The following is a 19,827-nucleotide window of genomic DNA, read 5'->3' on the forward strand; positions in this document are numbered from 1 at the left end:
CACGACCATTATCAGACACTGAGACCCCGGGCTCGCACCGCTCACTCTGGACCCGAGTTCTGGCCGGGCCGAGGGGGATGCTTGCCCAGGACTGTCTGTGGCTGTGCCCGGTGCTTGCCCAGCACTGTCTGTGGCTGTGCCCGGGGCTTGCCCAGCACTGGCTGTGGCTGTGCCCGGGGCTTGCCCAGCACTGGCTGTGGCTGTGCCCGGTGCTGACATGGCACGCTGCTCTCGAGCAGTGCACTGGTTGTAGCGCCCTGTTCCACCTGTTTCTTAGAGCAATGATCTCCGCATTCAATAGTCCATAAATCTCCCCACCTTTTGGCCAGAGGCCACTCGCTTTGGAGAACGACTATAAAAAGTGACTTCCTAAAGAGACTTGGAGATCTTTCTCCCCAACGGATTGAAGATGCGTCTATGGTCCGACGACCACGAGGATGCATCCCAGCTGCTGGTAGCTACATCCCATCCTCTCTCTCTCTCCCCTTTTACTTTGTTTCCTTTATCTCTCTCTCTCTCCTATCGCAAAACTGAATTGTTGGCACGCAATAAACTTCTTTACTGCTTTCTGCTGAATAAAACCTGAGTCTCTTACTTTTTTGTCTTTTGCACCCTGGGGTCGAACGAACCATCACGACTCCCGCTGGGGGCGAGTGGATCATGACAGCTGTGTAAACACTTTCCTCAAAGTGGGAAGGTGCTTCTGTCTCCAGCAAAGGTAGAGAGGTGAGGGGACCCTGAGCATTGTGGGGGTCACACCACGGGCACAGAGCAGTAGGAGAAGTCTCAGAATTTCAAGAAAATTATCTGAGCTTCATTGAAAATCTCTTCTGAATTTCTAGTCTTGGGGTTTTGCTGAGTTATTATTACAGAAGTACTGCAGCAGCCTGCCATGTTCAAAGCATCTCATCCTGAGGAAGAACTTCAGAGAGAACAAGCTGCTGAGGGCATTGCAAATACTTAGAAGAAAATACTCAGAAGTCCCTGCTTACCCGTCCTGGGCTGAAGGAGCTGAGGCTGTGTGCTCCTGGCAGTGCCAAGGGAAGGATCAGGAACCCCCATCCCAACCCCTGTGCTCGCCCAAAATAAGATACAGAGGTCACATTTGCTCTATAGAATATATTATAAATTATATCATGCATCCATTAACAAAATATACAAAGCCAACAGAAATATATCTATCTTAAGCCTGAGCATCTAAATCTAGTAAAAAGTCATCTAAAGAGAACAGCATCTCACACTTGCTGTTTCAATCCATAATGAAGTGTTCCTCCTCAAATGTTTTAGTACTGTATTTTATAGAACACATCAGCATTCCAAGTACAAAGGTACACACGGCGAACATGGGTCCTGCTGGGCCTGAGAGACCCAAGCAAATAACCACACTGTGCTTCGAAAGTGTCATCAGCTTCTGCATTTCACCCCCATCCTTGTTCTAGAGTTGGCATTAGTCAAAAGATACTCAAAACAACACACCCGAGTAAAGGTGGAAAGTTACAGAAGGGTCTTTAACTGGTCCACAGCACACAGTTGTAGTGGTGTACAGAGAGATGGGAAACACTGCAAAATACTTCTACTGTATTTCAAAATAAACATTTAAGAGGATATCTTCCACAATCTATAAAAATAGGTTTAAAACAGAAGTGGTATGGTAAATTTCTTTTCTTCAACTATTTTAATGGTATTTTTTCTTTATGGGTACTAAGTCTTTTAAAAAGTTACTGATAACTGGTCAGCCACAATACTGACACTGCTTCAGCTATACTGTGACAAAACAGAACACTAGTTTGAAGCAGGAGTAATATAAAATATTTTAGAATCAATGGTCTCTTACTGCAGCAAGGAAAAAACATTTACTTGAAAATAAGAATGAAGCCAACACTGTCACCTGCTGAGGGACTGAACTCTGAGGAGTTCTCTATGGATACCCCACTGCATAGCAGTGTCTGGTGCTCATTTCTGTCATTCTTCAGAATCAAATCTCTCAGCACATTTAGAATGGAATTCTTAGATTTCCAAATTAAATATGGGCATCTAAAAATCTTATGAGAAAAATTAAATCTACAGACGTGGCTACAGAAACACAAACACAGGACCAGCTAAAACCATCAGAGGACACTGTACATTTGAAAGTGCTTAAGTTAATGCATTTTTCAAACTCTAATGTAAAGTTATGTGATCCCTGCTTCAAGCATTCTTTCCATTCCTAAACATTACCAAAATTTGTACTCCAGTTCAGGTCTGGGTTCCTATACATTCTTGCATTTTTTTATGTGGTATTAACAGAGTAAAATGTTTGCACTATAGTGAAAAAAGGTAACGGTCAAATTTTTAGTATTTTTACAAAGAGCCTGTAAAGATTTCTAGAAAAGTCTTTCCTACCCTTACAATGTTTTTAACAAAATATTTTATGTAGTTTATACTTCTACTGTTAAAGATCTGGTGTGCACTATCATTACTGGTTCAATTGCTGGTGGTTATTCTTCTGCTTCATTCTGCTACAATAAGCAACAGCTTTACTGGTATTCTTCAGTTTAACTGCAGTTACACTTTCAGTCTTTTCAAAAGTCCTTTGATTCAAGATGGCTTTCTTCTATGAGTAAGTTCTTTTTCTTAGAATAATTTGTAAGATATAGATTTGTCACTTTACTACCTCACATTGGAAAACCAATTACTAAAATCCTCAGAAAAAACAAATAAACTCCTAGTTTCAGGCATCTCCTGTAAATTAAGCAGGACTACATTTTACAGCAGCATTTTACATTGGTTTCTATTCCAAAGCTAATAAGCCAACAAAAAATTTCCAGCTGCCTAAAAAAAGTGTATAAACAATAAAATGGGAAGTTCTCATCTGGGTACAAAGTTTAGTTCTACATGATTCCCTGGTAAAAGGATTTGATCTGAAATTAGAGATCTAAAGACTACTCATTTAACTATGAGGTCCAAATAATAACTGAAATTCTGGTATCCATTTCAAGAGATGCCACAAGGGTTGTTTGACATTTCCATGAGGGTAAAAAAACCAAAAGAAGTCAAATGCTCAAAGAAAAGCTGAAGTTTTAAGCCAAACCTCCAAACAGCATTGAGGAGCAGCCTACTACTCTTACACTCTTTAATTAGAGTTTACTCAATGAAGACTATTCCTCTCTCCAGCAGGCAGGTTTAGCACCTACTGCACCAGTCTCTGTTACTGATCTGAAGCAGCTCAGTCACCACTTCAATCATGTTATTGTTGTGTTTCTTCAGCAGCCGCAGGTTTAACTGCCTGTCACAGAATCCCATCTCACACAGGCTGGACAGCAGAGCAGCAGTCTGCTCCTCTGGAGCTGCAGGCTGCTGAAAACAAAAAGACAGTAAGATAAGCTAAAAATGGTCATTTATTCTTTGCTATTTGAACTAGGGGCCCTGCATTACACTAGAATCAAGCTGAAGCACAGAGCCCTTCTGGCCCCATTCATAATCCCTTCACTGCTCACTTACAGGTGAGTTACTGCTCTTACATGATGCTACAAAAGACATGCTTTCATCCCTACAGCATGGATTTCCCAGTCTGCTGAGAGCAGCAAACCTCAAAGGGACACCAAACTCTTACATTAACTCCAATATGGAATATTGATACACTTAAACCCATACACCTATAAATTTAAGGTTGTCATTCAATGAAACACACACAGCACTCAGGTAAGACATTCACCTGTTCAATAATGGGTGGTCCAGCAAATAATGCTTTGTAAGCAGAAGCAGCAACTGACAAAGCTCCTTTCACAAGTTCTCCTGCAATGCTGCTTCCTTGAGGGTACCTGTGAAGAGACCAGGTCCTGCTTTAAGGTCAAAAAAGCCAAGGGTTTGTTTCAGTGAAATCCAAGTTGCTGCCTGCTGAGGCAAGGACTGCTGGAAACAACAGCCTGTGATCCAAAGGAATCAACAATGTTTGGGAACTGAGCTATACAAGAAGCTCATTCCTTTTTCTTGACACCTATTAAATTGCTGGTGCTTGCTTTCCATGAAGTGACCTTTTGTGAAGAGTTTAGTGCTCTCATCTAGAAGAGAACATACCTACATGAAAACTGTGCACTGACACATCCATTCAGAGTAGGGCAACTTCTATTTGTTTTCTATGAATTCTTAAGTTACTTAATATTCTACTCAACATTTTGACTTAATTCTCCAGTCTCAGTATTTTAAGACAATTTTATAGCTAACTTGCAAAATCCCCGTTCTAAGAATCCTGAGATTTTTCAGAAAAAAACCCCACAGAATTTTAGAAGCATTCAACTTGAGCTCTTCATTAATTTTGGCTTGCTAGTTCTGTGTCCTTTTGATTTGTGTCCAAGCAGAAACCAAGATCTTATGAAAACACAGAATGTTTGCCTTAAGAATGGGGGTCTCTCTCCAAATTAAGGACTACATGAAATCTAGGCCAGAGCTTTTTCCTAGGTGTCTAACTGAGCTGTTCTCAGTCTAAAATAGTGTTTGTGAAGTCACAGCTTCAGCTTCATTACCTCGGGTATTCTGAGAACTTAGTGAGAAATGCAGAAGATCCTGGTCCATGATTATCTTCACCACTGCGTTCTGGAAGAGGAAGACAAAATGTCAACATGTTCATTTAATGACAATTAAGCTGGAGAAATGCAACACATAAATAAAAAAGTGTGTCTTGGTACAACACTAATACTCCAAGTTTAGTCAGGCAGACAAGGTATCCAGGATTGTCACTGCAGTGAAAGCAGTCAGAGCATTTTCAGAACCATATCACTGATTCATCAGCGGTGTTTAACACAAGAGGAACCCTTGTGGGACTCTACAGTCCCAGTGACTGTAACAGCAGCTTAAATACATAGCTCATTAATTCCAGAGCAAGGTAATTTTCCAGATGCCTGTAAGTACTTTGGAGTATCCTCTTACCATTTCCCATAATAGATGCTCTTAACTGATCCACAAAGCCAATTATTTCTTTATTTGCAACATCCATATAGCAAAAGTTCAACACCCATAGAAAAAATAAAATCTTTACTTGGTAGATTTCTGCTCTCCTCAAGAGAAACAAGAAATCAAATGCAATGCTAGGCATAAGGAATAGGTGATAGCAATAGTGTGCAGCCGTTCTTAAATACTGTAAATACCTTCTTTTTGTATTTGATCATGAGGAGCAGAAGAGATATTCTCTGAAGCTGGTGTGTTTGGTTCTTGGAAGATGGAATTCTGAATAGATGAAAGATTCCTGAGAACATAAAGCAAAAACATCACTACTTTTATTCTACATGTACACACATAAATAAGCCACGATCAACAGAAAAAACTTCACATCCTCAGTGGGTACAGGGCTCTATAAAAAGTTCCAGGATTTAAGAACATTTACCTCAGTATATGACAAAACTTTTGTTGTAACAATAACTGTTTGAAAAATACTAGTCCTTGCAGACTCTACAGCAATACCAGCATGACCATTTTGTTCTTGTCCCCAAATCCTACCTTTGTGCCTGTGGTAAGCTGTCCACAGTCGCTGGGGTTAATGGTACTGCAGCCAGTGTTTGGGAAGTTGTCAGTGTATCACTGTCCCTCTGGATCTGTGGCTGGCTTCCCCCTTCTGGGTTCTCTGCTACTGTTTCAGGTTCCCCTGTCTTCTCTACACCAGGCTGAGAAAGAGCTGAACTATACATGGAGTCACCCAAGGGCCGACTGGTGTCAAAGCACTCAGGGAGAATGATGATGTAATCCTCTGAGGAAGCAGAGGAGCACTGACTCTGAACATCATCTTTATCATCCTCCTCTTCATCACCATTGCCAGCACCACTATGGGGGCTTGTGCTCTCATCAGACAGTGGAAGGTCCCCTAGCAGGAAAAAAGTGAGGTATTAACCACTGTCCATTTGTATGGACAACAGCAGAGGTAGAACTGTCCCACCTGTAAGAGACAAGTATTTAGAAACAACTGTAACCCTTAGCTGCTGCCATTACTGGTGTAATTTTCCCTGAGGGTGCAGTGTGAAAGAGTAGGAGATCATAATGTTAACCCTATGCAAATACACTGCTGGTATTAATGCTTACAGCAAAAACAGGAGTAAGAGCTACACAGAGAACTTAAACTGTAGTTTTCAGCTCCTAAATTCCACACATTAGAAACAGGTCAGAAACATTTCAAGCTATGTGTACAGAATATGGAGGCACCAGTCATGCATAACATATGAGCACTCATTTGAATACCCAACCGGAACCTTCTGGTCTCAATTTCACTTCTTTAAAAGCAGCTGTTAAACCAGCTGCTTGTTAAAGTACTGACACCAATTTTCTGATTTAATGATTCTCACAGCTAGGACCATCTAATGATTCTCTTCATCTAATTAAGATCAACTTCCTAGAACAGCATCACATCTTCTTACACATGATTTTTTTTACAGCTTTATCTTACTTTCAAACCCATTTTACTTACCACAGGAATTTTCTGTCACTGGTTCTGACTGATGAATCTTTGCTTCCTTTTTGGAAGTGGAATTACTATTTATCATAGGAGATTCTTCATTTATCATATTGCAACTGAAGGTGTCTTGCAATGTTTGTAAAGAGTCTAATAAAACAAATCAGGAAAAACAATTAAATGGTATCAACCACCTGAGCTGAGCAATTTGTGTCTCATATCTGCAAACAAGTCAAGCCAGAGGAGGCAGCTAGTAACAGAACTTACTCTGGAGGATTTTGGGGGTTTTTTGTGGGGGTTTGTGGTCAGGTGCAGCATCCAGGGTCAGAGATCGAATCACAGTTTCACAGACAAATTGAGTCCCACTCATATCTTCTTCCCCTTCCTCCTGGTTCAAGGCATGCTCAGCTTTCACTTTCACCACAGAGGAGTCCACAGAAAGGCAGGCTTCTGCCATTCCTTGGAAAGGGAAACAACAGATTTTACCACCACAAGGAAATGTAACTATAAGAAGAATTTTTTAGACTAGCCACAGCTATCATTGACTCTGTGTTAATTCTTTCTAAAAACTGAAAGATTTTTGAATTCAGCTCAAGTTGAAAGCAAACATGATTGAGAAGTATGAGGAGCACACCTGGAGTGTCTGGAGTATAATCTGGTCTATAAAGGGCAGATTGTTACTTCTCCCAACAATTCTAGTGGTCAGACAAAGCAAAAGAAGAATTTGAAAGGACTTTATACAAGGCCATGCAGTAATAGGACAGCAAAGGATGACTTTAACATGGAGGAGGGTGTATTAGATTAGGTCTTAGGCAGAAATTCTTCCTTTTGAGGGTGCTGAGAGCCTGGCACAGGGTGCCCAGAGAAGCTGTGGCTGCCCCATCCCTGGAAATGTCCAAGGCCAGGCTGGATGGAGCTTGGAGCAGCCTGGGATAGGGGAAGCTGTCCCTGCTCATGGCAGGGGGGATGGAACTAATGATCCTTAAGGTCCCTTCCAACCCAAACCATTCTGTGATCCTATGATTTCTATTTCCAAATCTATATATATATATATATCATGCTCCAATCTCTATAATTACTAGTGTAGTGTCAGACCCCAGGTTTATGAGCCAAACAACTTTTTCTTTTTTTTTTTTTTCCCCATAAGAAGGGGAAGACAGTAGTTAGAATTCCTGACCATAGAGAAGTGACAATATCCTCCCTTCACCCCCAAGCTCCTCAGGACTACTGCTTACCAGGCACTAGTTTAAATCCACTCCCCTCGTTCTCCTCCTCTATCTGACCTAAGCCAGGTTTCTCCAGCAAGGGGCTGTCACGTGGCAAAGGGGACATGCATGGAGTCATGTCTGGAAAACACAGGGAGCAAAGATAATTGGCACTAAAGGGAAGGAGCCTCCATGAGGTAACATTTTTTAAAGTTATTCTTTTTAAGGGACATTCTTTCAAGACTGAAGAAACAGTTATTTTGCAAGATAATTTGGTGGAATAAACAACTAGCTTTTCATTACTCTGCCACTGACTGTGCAGAGAAAATGGCAGTACTCCTCAACATATGGAATGTTATGTTCTTAGGGATGTGAAGGTGAATAGAAGCCAAGACTGAAAAACACAAAGGATAGCTGTCTGTGCTCAAGAGAGTACACAGAACACAAGAGCCTTACCAACAGGAGTATTGTGGGGCACTCGCTCCAATTCCTGCACAATATTAATGTCCAACAGCTCAAAGGACAGCAAATCCTACAAGAAAAAACACACACAGCTTCCATGAGCAAACTCTGAAACTGAATCAGATCTGTACTTGGCAGCACAGATCCCACTGATGCACAAATAACACCTTGTTCCTCACACAACCTCAGAGGGCAGTTTTCCCACAACATATATGACATCACTGAATATGGTGCACAAATCAGGGCAGCAAGGGACAAAGCTAAAAACTCCCTTGTTAGGGACAAAGACTCAATGCTGACTCTTTTTTTGAGATTCCTAATCTGTCCTACACATACCTTTCGCATAATGGCAGTGCCAAATACCAGTTTGAGAAAACAGCTCTGCTGTATAAAATGCAATATACTCTCTGAAAATAGAGTAGCCATTTTTAGAGCTAAGAAGCTCTAGTCTTACAGATGTCTGCCAACCTAGACATCAAACCTAAGGTGGTTTGCTTTATATTACCTGAATTTTAGCACTTTACCTGTGCAGTGAGGAGATCAACAGATGGGATATAAAATTCTCTCTCACTTGGCAGATTTTTGATCTTTAAAGGAACAGTTGGCAGAGGTATTTCAGCCTGCTCTGCAACTTCACCTATCAGCTGAGCACCTGTTTCAGTCTTTAAGGAAGCATCCTGCAAAAACAAAGAAACAGAAGCCCCTTAGCCACAGTAAATAAAACATCACATGAAATCTAAAGTCTGAATTTTGTGTAAACACACAAGTAATTTGAAAGACATTTAAATCAACTCATCACAAAGCCAAAAGGACAAGACCTAACAGAAATTCTGCAGTGCTTCAGTTCAAAGGAAAAGATAAATAGCTGCAACAGACTGATAGCTAATGCCATGCCTGTCATAAAGAACAACTACTTTAGAACTTATAAATGCAATATCTGTTGTATTTCTTTCCTATTAAAAACAAAATTTTAAAGCAAACAGCTAAAAGAATCCCCTTGAATAGTTAGTTAGGAACACCATGCCAAATAATACACAATGCTCCTTCTCCTAGGCAGTTCTGAACTGCCCCAAATACCAGGTGAGTGACTTGCCTGTTTGGTTCTGGAAGCTCTACTCTTCTGACAGGAGTCAGAATCCTTCCAATCACTTTCTACATAGTCAGCAGCTGGAGAGGGATCCACAACAATACTGCACCAGATCCTTGGCCCAAACTGTTCCCCTCTGTGTGACAGTCTCCAGTGAGAAGTGTAAGTTCCTTCTATGTTGGGAGCTACAAACTCAACTGAAACAGTTCCTACTTGTCCAGATGGAAGGGATGGCACTAACACATCTTTCTTCTCAGAAGATGCCAAGGTCAGATTGCCCCACATAAGTTTCAACTGAAATATACAACAGAAAAAGCCAAAAGTTAACTTCTCAAGCTTCTCTGCAAAGTGTGGGCAGCAGGAAGCAGAGTTCCTCTGCTGAAAGGCCTTGTAGATCCCAGGCATGGAGAGACAGGCTGCTATTACACATCCTCACATTAGTCACTACCAACACAAAGATACCCCCATCTTCCAACACAAGTGCAGCCACTTGCAGAACAAGGGGGTTTGGAGGTCACAAAAGCCAACAGAGGAGCTGTAAACAGGGTCAAACTGCACCATTACAACATGGGGGACACACTGTTAATGGGAAACATGTTCAGTGATGGTATTCTGAATTGCTTTCTTTCCTACAGTCTACACTTGTAAGGAGTACCTACATAGCTTATTGCCCCAGAATTCCCAGCTGTGAATCAACAGGCCAAAGGAAATCTCAAACAGGTCCTACCAGAGAATTCACATACAAATGTTACCATGCAGAATGATTTGAGTGTGGAAGGAAGAGCAAAGGCAAGATACCTTTGTGTCTGAGCTCCATTCCACGTTGCCAGTATTTTTCATTCGCCAGTGTTTGATAAACTTTGTTCCTGGTTTCAAGTGAGTACCATCAGGCAAATTCTCATCCACAAATACTGCACTTAGTGTTGGGACAATTGCCTGGAAGGGCTGATTAGGACTCCTGGGATTGGAGAGAGGAAACAAAAAAAACCAAAATACATCAAAACTGAAGAAACTCAGCTGCTGATTAATGTTAATTTGGCTTTTAGATGCCCTAAATGGAAGGAATAAATTAAAGAAACAAACTATTCAAGTTTTACACTGCACATTCATAAACTCAAAGGGAGAAGGAAATGCAGAGCAGTTGCCTGCAAAATCTGCTGTCTAATGAACCTCAGCTTAACAGCACATAAAAAAAAAAAAAAAATTGCACTAAACATAAATATACAGATTATATTGACTTCATGCAGACACACTTAATAAAGCAGGTAAAGACATTTTTAAAACTGGCAGCAATGTTAATTTATGTTGTATGAGCATGCATGTATATTTATAATTCTAGGCACTCCCTCCTGAATCTACATAAATCATTAAGTTTCTGGTAATAACCATCAGTCACTTTTTTTTCCCTCGTCTCCTACTCTCCTCTCAATTTAAAACACTCCACCTTGCAAAGCACATTTAGACAAAATTCTCACACAGTCAAATGACAAATCATACTTCAAATGAGCAATTCCATAACCTTCCTCCTGTTACTTTAACTTGGTCTCATAACAAAAGGTCAGACAGCACAACTACCAGATCCTCAGTTAACAACAAGCCTTACAGGAAGTTACTAGGCTGGAGACTCTCAGATTTCAGAGTAGCTGAGCCATTTGTTTCCAATACATGGATAGAGTTCCACAGATGAATTTTCCTGTGCAATTTCAGCTGCTTTTTGAGCTCTCGGACCTCTGCTTTCCGCTGTTTCTTTTCTGCTCGCAATCTTTGCTTCTCTGCCTTCAGGAATCTTTTGTCCATCTGTTTCTGGAGCCTGCAAAGCAGTTAACACACCTTATTACATTAAACTGATCAGAATTTTTAGCCAACACAGTCTTTGTCTCAAGGGAACCCTTTGGGAAATATCCCATGCTTCTAGACTGGATACCAAATGATTTTAAAAGCACATCCTCACTGTTGCTTTGAGGAAATACTTTGCACGGTCTCTGAAAGAACAAAAAAAGGCAAACACAGAATGCTCAAAGAAAAAGCAACCTCTCCAAGTTTACTACCCATCTATGACACAAAAGTCTGTCTTTTCTACTTTGCTATTAAACACACTGCAAGATTTATGACTTATGTTTTTAGCTACTCCAAATAAAGTTTGAGCACCATTTCCATTTCTTGTTATCTCCAAAATAAAAGCTGAATCTCAACTCTAACACAGATGTTTTTCCCTTTGCACTCAGGACCATCCTGCCAGGTATTGGTGCCACCATTTACCTGACTTGCTCCAGAGTAGCAGGCAGGCGTGGGGAGAGCTCTGCCAGGCTGTAACTGTCAGTGACACAGGGGGTGGGTCTGCGCAGCTTTAGCAACACGTGGTTTGGGTCATGTGCATATGTTCCTGCTTCACACTCCTCACAGATATTGTAGGCTGGACAAAGGCTGCAAAGCAGACAAGACAGAAGGTTACCAAGAAGAAAGTAATTTCTGCAGAGAAATAACTCTGTATCATGCTACCACTGTAAGCAGCTCCCAAGTGACAGCAGCTGGATGATCAATATTTGGAGCCATACCTACATTATTACCTCTCTTCTTGGCAAAACTGCAACACAGTTACCACTTCTTTGAACACACATTGAAAAAACTGATGCCTATTTTAGCACAAGTAACTAAAATTGTTGCTACAAAGGGAAGAACATTTTACCAAAATTCAGTGCCAGCAACTGCACCATACTTATGAAAATACAGAGGCTAAGTCAACAAGCATTCAGGGATGCAAAGCAGATTGTTCCCCCAGGAACAGGGCTGGTAAAAACCAGACTGTCATCTCCTGCCAGCGAGGAAAAAAAAAATCCAAAGAAAAACTCCTACTGGCATTTCAACCACTGCTTCTGCCTAGTCCCAAAATGCTGATCTTTACAGCAACTGATTCATTCAAATAAAATTTTCACTTTCAACACCTCACTTAAGACATTCATCAAAATCTATTTTATATTATTAGACAGACAACAGTGCAATCATTAAAAAATAATATGACCTGCCTTAGTCTCACTGACTCTCAGAACCAAACAAACAACTATTACAGATTAGTGGTTTTAATATAGACTAGCAGTTCTAAGTCTTGCTTTACTGTTAGTTAACCAAACAAAACGTTTTCTGTTACAATTATTTCATGTCCTATGCAGATAAGGAAAAGAGTCATTGAGAATACAGTGTTATAAACTTCTCTCACTTTAACAATCACCTTTTCTCAAAACAGTATTAACCTTGCTCTTATGCAGATAAGGTCTAGTGACCACAGGAGAGAACATCAGCTGTGGGTGAGACATTCTGAAATGCACAGCACTTGAAATGCAGATTAGGAACCAGAAGTATGTAAGCCAGGGCAGCTGCAGCCCCCTGCAGGCTGAGTGCCAGGCTCCCCACCCCTACCTGCACTGGTAGCGCACCCCCACGATGCGAGCCCGGCAGCTGCAGCAGCACATCAGCCAGTCCCAGTCCCCCTGGCTGCTGCTCCCCGAGGGGCTCTGTGTGCCTGCAGCTGCTGCTGGAACTGAGCTCTCACAGCAATCTGCAGGCTGACTGGGATGAACAAGCTTCTCATACAGCTTCTGCTCCAGCCTCTCAACAGTCTCCTTAACGACTTGTTCCCTGAACTGGAAAGACATGAAAGCAGTCATGAATGTGATCCACCCATTATGTTTGAAAAGCTGAGTTACATTGTCACAAGCCTCACAATGTGTCAGTCACAGACTACCTCAGAATCATTTCCCCTACTCCCAGCACACTCTACATAAAATTATACAAATACCATATCCCTCAGAGAGGACTTTTATTTTGGAAAATACCAACCCAAAGCTTTTAAGAAGGCAAGTCAAAAATCACATATTTGTTTTTCTTCCATAAGCTTGCATGAAGGGAAGGAAACTCATCTCCAAAACAACTACCACAACTCCCAAACCCCTCTGGACTCTCTACCATTAAGTTCTGATTTGCCCAGCAGTCATGTTTCACACATAACCATGAACTCCCCCTATTTTTAGTTTGTATAAATAGGTGGTAAAGGAAAGGAGACTCTAGAGAAAAAAGCTTAAAGATAAATGCACATAGTTTCAAGAACTTGCTAGCTGATGAATTCTTTGCAGTGGTATCAAACTGCTTTTCAGTGATGTTTATTAGCTGCTCAAAACAGGTTAACATCCACATCTTAATCTGTAGCTTATTGTCAATGGCTTCCTGAATGTATTTTCTCCAAGTGAACACTCAAGAGAAGTAAGGTCATCAAATGCTCTGTTTTCAATCACAGGAAAACAAAAGTATTGCCCTGCTGGAAGTACTGCCCTGCTGAAACTGGGCAACCAAGAGCTACAAGAGCAACACTGCCCTGTGCTCTCCCACAGTGAGTGCTCTGGAATTCTATGGCTGTCCGGAATGCCACAAGGATTCTGTTATGGGTTATGGGAGCTACTTAAAACTATACTCAGACTAACCAAATCCATAAACTAAACATTCCACTTTTCACAGGTGGTATGGATCAAGTTTATGGTTCTGAGGTTTTTTAACTACAATGTAGACATAGTTAGACTCTGCTTCTCATTAAGATCCTGGCCACAAGAGCTGATGGCAAGAGTGTTCAAATATCTGGAGTCAGGCATCACAAAGATCTCTTCCATGCAGAACTTCTTATATATTTAAGTACACCATAACTTGCAAGGCAATATACTTACTGTTTCCAAGTAGCTAGTAAACCATTCTGGAGGATTTTCATTTGTGCTTTCTGTTCTGGTCTGATTAAACTTTTGCTGGGGAAAAAAACCAAAACAAACAAAAAGTATTCAAAGTTAAAAAAAGAAACCTCAACACAGAAAGTTAACTGCTGAAACAGCTTTTAAGTGTCTTTATAGAAAAATATTTAAAGTTCTCAGAAAATAGTGAAGTGACAGAAAATAGCCACTGACATTTTCCTGACACATTTCTGCCTCATTAGCATTTGAGTGTAATTACACACCAAAGAAGCCAAGTCAACCAGAAGTTACCAGATGGCAATGAGTGTTTCAGGAGATGAATTGCTCAGTTTATCAAAATACTTAAGAATGATCAACATGAAAGCACCTGCTTTAGTATTTCTAAAGACAGCATCAAATTATCCTCTTGAAGACATTCAAACTATTTGGTGAGCTTTAACAGGTGCAGGTAACTGGAAACAGAGACCAACTTCTGAACCCAGTTTCTATATATGGCTAAAGAGGACAATCAGTCTACAAAGTGAATTACATTTATTAATTCTTTGTTTTAATGCAGCTCAGCTTCTTACCTGAATGGTCAGCTCCTCATCATTTTTTAATTCTTCCTCTAATCCCTGAGCTAGCGTGGAATAATGCAAAAGTGGTTTCTTCTCATCTTTAAGAAGCATCAGCTTTTCTGTAACAATTTTTTCATGTAGTTGCAAAGCATGAGAAGAGTTCTTTTCATAGACATTCATCTGAAGCTGATTTCCTTGTTTAACTGCAATCTAAATAAATAGTACATATATACACCATGTTTGCCACTTACAATCAGCATACAAAATCTATAGAAATACAGTATTACACTACAGAGTTTGAGAAAAGACTGACAGACACAAAAAGAAAAACAGAGAGATGCCAAGGTAGAGTCAGCTGATATTCTACTTCTGAAAGGTTACTAATATGCTTATTACAAAGGTTATTAAAAGCCCAAGGATGAGCATGCAAATATCCTACTGGAATTTTTCAGCCTACAATAAAGTGTTCATAGGAGCCAGTAAATAATAGATTGTGTCCACGAATTTATGATTATTTTGAAATTATCAAATTTGAAATTCAAGCCATGAGCAAAAAGTTCTGAAAGACTTAATGATGTAAAACAGAAACGTAAAAAATGCAATTCTTATTTTGTCTAACTGCTTATAAAGTCACTAAGTTACTTTAATAAGTAACTCTAGTAAGTTTTAATAATATACTCTGGCAGCAGAGTCTCTGTGGCAAGATTTTTGAAGGGTTTCACTGAAGCCAAATATTTCCAAATATGGGATTACTGTTGAAGGGTTTGAGAAAGCCAGTCTCTCTACCAACCCACTGCATATTCAACTACTTATAAAAACAAAACCAACCAGGATGGAAGAAAAATGTAGTAAGACACTTAAGCTACTGTCCAAAGTTAAAAAAACAGTTATTCTGTTCTGGGCCAGGGAATACCATTTTTTTTCTCAGCTACACAAATTTTAATTGGAGAAGGATGGATATATTAAAAAAAGTCAAAGAGCACATTTACCTTCAGAGCTTCTTCATATTCCTCTAAAGAAAAATAGAAAGAAATGTGAATGGCCCCTATCTCACACAGCAGATTTAAGTTTAGCACACTGTATTTAGAAACCCTTCCATGACAAGGGGCCTCCCCTACACTCTGTAAATTCTCTTCAAACAGTGCAAGAAATTGTATATACAGCAACAGGTACACATTTTCACAGCTAAGAATCACAACATTCCATTAATTTAGTCACTTCCAATTTGTTCCTATGGATCAAGAATTTTTTCCTTTGGGAAGAATTTGATACCAAATCATACATAAAATACAAGAATCAAATCCTCAACTGCATCTTCAAAAAACACATGCAACAGTTGTGCTCTGTTTCTTGATTTCACCTCAATAAAGCAGCAGCTCACCTTTGCTGTTCACAGAGACCTGCAAAGAGAAGGAACAGTGAGCAAGAGCCACAGATACATTTTTGCAATTCTCTTAAAATCAACGTGCTTCAGAAAAAACATAGTTTTATTCACAGTTTCTAAACACCAGCCCTTTAGGTATTTGTTATTGCTGCCATGTTTAATCATTACCCAAAGCTGTGGTGCTTTGAAGCAGCCTGTGTTTGTTACTGGCACAGGAGGCAGGTCTGGCACTGCTGGCACCCAGAACAAGCATGATCACCTCAGAAAGTCACTGCCTGTTCTCCTGAGCTCACTGCACAAGTCCAGAGCTTGGCCCCAGTTGTTTTAAAAGCCCAGCTGTGTGTTTCAAAAGACCAATTAAGTATTTCATAAGTGTTTCATTCTTCTATAGAAACTTATTTATCAATTCTGCACATAGAAGTCACTAATACAAGAAGCTATTTAATCCCCACAGAATTGCAGGATTCTGAACAATGTTTGCTCAGTATTTCAGGAAAAGCTTTCACTGATGCATTGTATTTATATATTATACAAGTTGGAAAATAAGGGGAGAATCATTCCCTAAAAGGTTTTTGGAAGCTTCTTGACATTTCCCCTTAGGGGAAAAAAGTAAGAACGAGAACTCCCATCTCATTGAGTAGAGCTATAATCCAAGCAATGGAACACTGTGTTTGCAAAAGGTCAATTCTGTGTGAGAGTTACATTCCCCTCTGAATCTTTAGATAAACAAAAATAATATGAGAGGGCGAGACTGTGCCAAGCAGGAAGTTACTCAACAAGGACAACTAGAAGTAACCAATTTGTTTTCTGAGTCAGTAATCTGCTTGGAGATTACAGCAATTGCATAAAGCAAGCAGAGGATTTGAGTACACCAGATCACTGAAGCAAACATATGCCAATGACAGGGGACCTACATTTTCCAGAGCAAGGAGTCTAGGTTGAGGAGACAGGGCTTTACCACAGCTATAAACACAAATAGTTACAACTACCTTGCTCTCGTTTAAAAAAAAAATTTAAAAAAATGTTACTCAACAGAAACATTTCTCCCTCAAAGCAGAGAGCCACTGGGTGTTTCAACAGGGTGGGGAAAAGAAAGGCAGTAGCTTCTAAAAAAAGTATTTTAAAATATGTATGCTGCATTAAGAGTAAAACCACAAACCTATCAGCTATTTTCTTATTAAAGGGGCAAATGTTCCCCCACCCCAAACAGCATTACAGGCTCTCCTGAAGGACCCACCACAAATCATCACAAAGTCATTTCTACCAGCAGCAGGTGACTTATTAGGAGGGTGGGGTGGCAGGTATTTTACCTCATCATTATCCTCATCAATGTATTTGATCTGAATGTTGTCCAGGCCAAATGAAACTTTAACCTGCAATGAAAAACAAAACACAAAACCATAGTGAGGTAGGACAACAGATGCCGTCAGGTAATAATCATTCTTAATTGAGAATAATATTAAAACACTTCTATCCCTCCCTTCAGTTTCACAGTTGAAGCAAGTACAATTTACCAAATCCATTCCTCTGGAGTTGAACTCTTCCCAGTGCCTTCCCACCAAGCTTTACTAGCTTTCCCTAATGAAAAGAATAAACACATTTCTTTCCTGTTGTACCTTGCTCAGTTAATGTTTACTCCAAAATAAATAATAACAATCCTCCCATTCTATGAGGACAAGCTCAGGGTTAACAAACTCAGTCATGGTAAACACTGCAAAATATGAAGGTGAAGGCAAACAATCCATAAACTCTGTATTTTACATTAAAAAGCACCCAGAAGACAACTCGCATAGGTGACCAGCCTTTTTCCAGCTTATCAAAATTCCAAGAATAAAGCTTGGCAGTTACTTTACATTTTACATTAACAAGGCAGAATGAGCAGCACCAAATGAGCCATTTAATGAAAGCAGTTGCTTCCCCATGCTGAGTCTGTGAGGCTCCTGTAAATTTTTGTAGCAGGTTCCTATAAAAGCTGTATTTTCCCAACAGAAACTCTCAGAAACAACTGACACAAGTGCTGCTAGCCCAGACCTAAGAGAACAACAGCAGCAGCCTCAGCCAAGGGTGGCTGCCTGGGAAGTTACAGCCCCACTGGGCACAGGGCACACACGGACACGTTTGCAGTGAACGTGCTCCAGGGGGTTTCTTCCAGCAACACATCCCAAATTTTGTGAGGGCAGTGACAGAACCAACTTGTTTTGTCAGGAAGAAACTGTGGTCTTTACTTACATGGTCTAGTACACAGATTGTTCCCCTAAACTCAAGGCAGAGCAAGAGCTCATGTTATCCCTAATAAACATCAAACATATTTAATAAAAGATCAAAACATAAGAAAGACAGAAGTTTAACTGATCCTCCTTTGAAACAATAATTCTCACAAGAGAGACAACCCGTGGTTCTGCCTTGGTTAGGGAAACACTGAAATAGAACACCACACCTTGAACAAACACACCCTGGCTCTCAGAATACCTAAGATTAAGGGCAGCACAGTGCTTACACAGTAATCTGCTTCCAGCTTTGATGCAAGCAGGATTCTGACCAGCTCAGACATTCCTGCAGGGTCTACTTGCACTAAGTATTTTAAGACTGAACCAGTCAGTGCCTCTTGCAGAGGACTTGAAATACAACAAGTGAAGATGATGCAGTTCAAACTTTGAACTTGAGCAATTCTAAAGCAAAAAACTCCTGCACATATACTGGAACAAACTAGTAATAAAAGAGCTGAAAGATAGAAAATAAAAAAGCAACAAGAGCTCTTCAAATGCGACTGTGAAAGCAAGCTAAAAAAACCAGAACAGATGCCACAAAGTTAAATAATAATAATAATAACAATAATGTTATTTTCATCAGAGCAAAGGGAATCCTTGCAACAGAATTTCACCCTAAGCCAATACAGGAACTGTCACTAATCAGCCCTGGAAACAAGCACCCAAACAAACCCTTAACTCCACCAAGTGCATGATACACAGACCTTCATAATCATCTGCCCACGCACGCACGGCCCAGCCAGACGCTGCTCTACCCAAACTAGAACACACAAAGCTCCGGGAACCAAGGGACCAAACAAAATTGTATTAGTGACCCAGTACCCAAAGAGCATAGAAAAATCTTCAGAAAAGCAACAGACGTGTGTTACTTCACCACACGTACTTCAATAAGAATAGGAAACAACAGGAATATAATGGACTTTACAGAGGGATACAGAGCCAAGCCAAGTGTCCATACCTGTGGAAAAGGGCAAAGAACGGTAAGACCACTTGATCACACAGAAAAAAAAAAAAAAGGCCCCTGAGAATCTTTTTCCAAACCAGGCCCTTCACGTCAATCTAAGCACACAGCAGAAGTAAACTATACCATTAAGGAAAAAATTAAAATCGAGATAGCAGCAACCGGTACGGTATGAACCAGCAGTTCTCTCAGCCCGTGAAATGGGGGACTCTGCTCTGGAAGCGCGGCCGGAGCCGCCGGGCCCTCGAAGCCTCTGCGGCCCGGCCAGCGCCGCACCGAGCCGGCTCGGCCACCCCGCTCCGCCTCCCGCGCTCACCATGGCCTCCACATCGGCCCACGCCGTGTGCGCCGGCTCGGACACGAGGAAGGTGCGGCTGTCGCCGCGGCAGGTGACGCGCAGGGCGACCCGCGGCTCCATGGCGCGCTCCCGCGGGGCCGGCGGCAGCGGCGCCAGCGCTCCTGACAGGCACAACATGGCGGCCCGAGGGCGGCCGGCCCCCCGCGCGCCGCGCGGGCCTATTGGTGGAGCCGCCTGTCACTCATCCCGCCCGCCGCTCCGGTTGGTCGGGAGGCGGAGCCAGGGAGCCGCAGAACCACAACAATAAACAGAGCCGGGCGCACGCGCGCACACCGCGGCCACGCACGTCCGGAGACTGCGCCGGGGCGGCGCCTGCGCACCCCGGGATCACGTGGTGGCTGCGGCCAATCAGCTGCCAATCAGCGCCAATTCCAGCCAATCAGGCTGGCGCGGCCCGGCCGAGG

At 41.3% G+C, this 19,827-nt stretch overlaps 1 protein-coding gene across 6 annotated transcripts; it reads right to left on the minus strand.

Annotated features, from left to right (window-relative positions):
- Positions 1-1,106: 1,106 nt before the first annotated feature.
- Positions 1,107-19,725, minus strand: NBR1 (NBR1 autophagy cargo receptor). 6 transcript variants are annotated; one of them, XM_056512077.1, is made up of 21 exons: positions 19,382-19,725; positions 17,148-17,210; positions 15,835-15,853; positions 15,443-15,465; positions 14,466-14,663; positions 13,879-13,953; positions 12,584-12,807; positions 11,429-11,593; positions 10,773-10,979; positions 9,968-10,127; positions 9,176-9,463; positions 8,607-8,759; positions 8,077-8,152; positions 7,651-7,761; positions 6,683-6,874; positions 6,431-6,565; positions 5,473-5,833; positions 5,124-5,221; positions 4,503-4,572; positions 3,695-3,800; positions 1,107-3,336 (listed from the first exon to the last, which is right to left on the minus strand). In XM_056512077.1, the coding sequence occupies exons 1-21, from the start codon at positions 19,538-19,540 to the stop codon at positions 3,163-3,165; spliced, it is 3,057 nt and encodes a 1,018-aa protein (XP_056368052.1). In that variant the 5' UTR covers positions 19,541-19,725; the 3' UTR covers positions 1,107-3,162. The 6 variants fall into 6 exon arrangements, with proteins under 6 accessions (XP_056368052.1, XP_056368053.1, XP_056368056.1 ...); XM_056512078.1 differs by having other exon boundaries at positions 1,107-3,333; positions 19,382-19,568; XM_056512081.1 differs by lacking the exon at positions 19,382-19,725 and adding an exon at positions 17,352-17,424.
- Between the last annotated feature and the right edge of the window lie 102 nt (positions 19,726-19,827).

Source organism: Oenanthe melanoleuca, chromosome 27 (genome assembly GCF_029582105.1).
Source record: "Oenanthe melanoleuca isolate GR-GAL-2019-014 chromosome 27, OMel1.0, whole genome shotgun sequence".
NCBI classification, from domain to species: Eukaryota; Metazoa; Chordata; class Aves; order Passeriformes; family Muscicapidae; genus Oenanthe; species Oenanthe melanoleuca.

Bases quoted from the DNA above. Each gene is read 5' to 3' on its own strand.
- NBR1 (XM_056512077.1), bottom strand. From the start codon at position 19,540: ATGTTGTGCCTGTCAGGAGCGCTGGCGCCGCTGCCGCCGGCCCCGCGG. The intron at 13,954-14,465 runs GTAAGAAGCTGA...TTTTTTCCCCAG, and splicing joins ATGAGGAGCTGACCATTCAG to CAAAAGTTTAATCAGACCAG. The intron at 11,594-12,583 runs GTAGGGGTGGGG...TCTGCTTTGCAG, and splicing joins GGGGTGCGCTACCAGTGCAG to CCTTTGTCCAGCCTACAATA.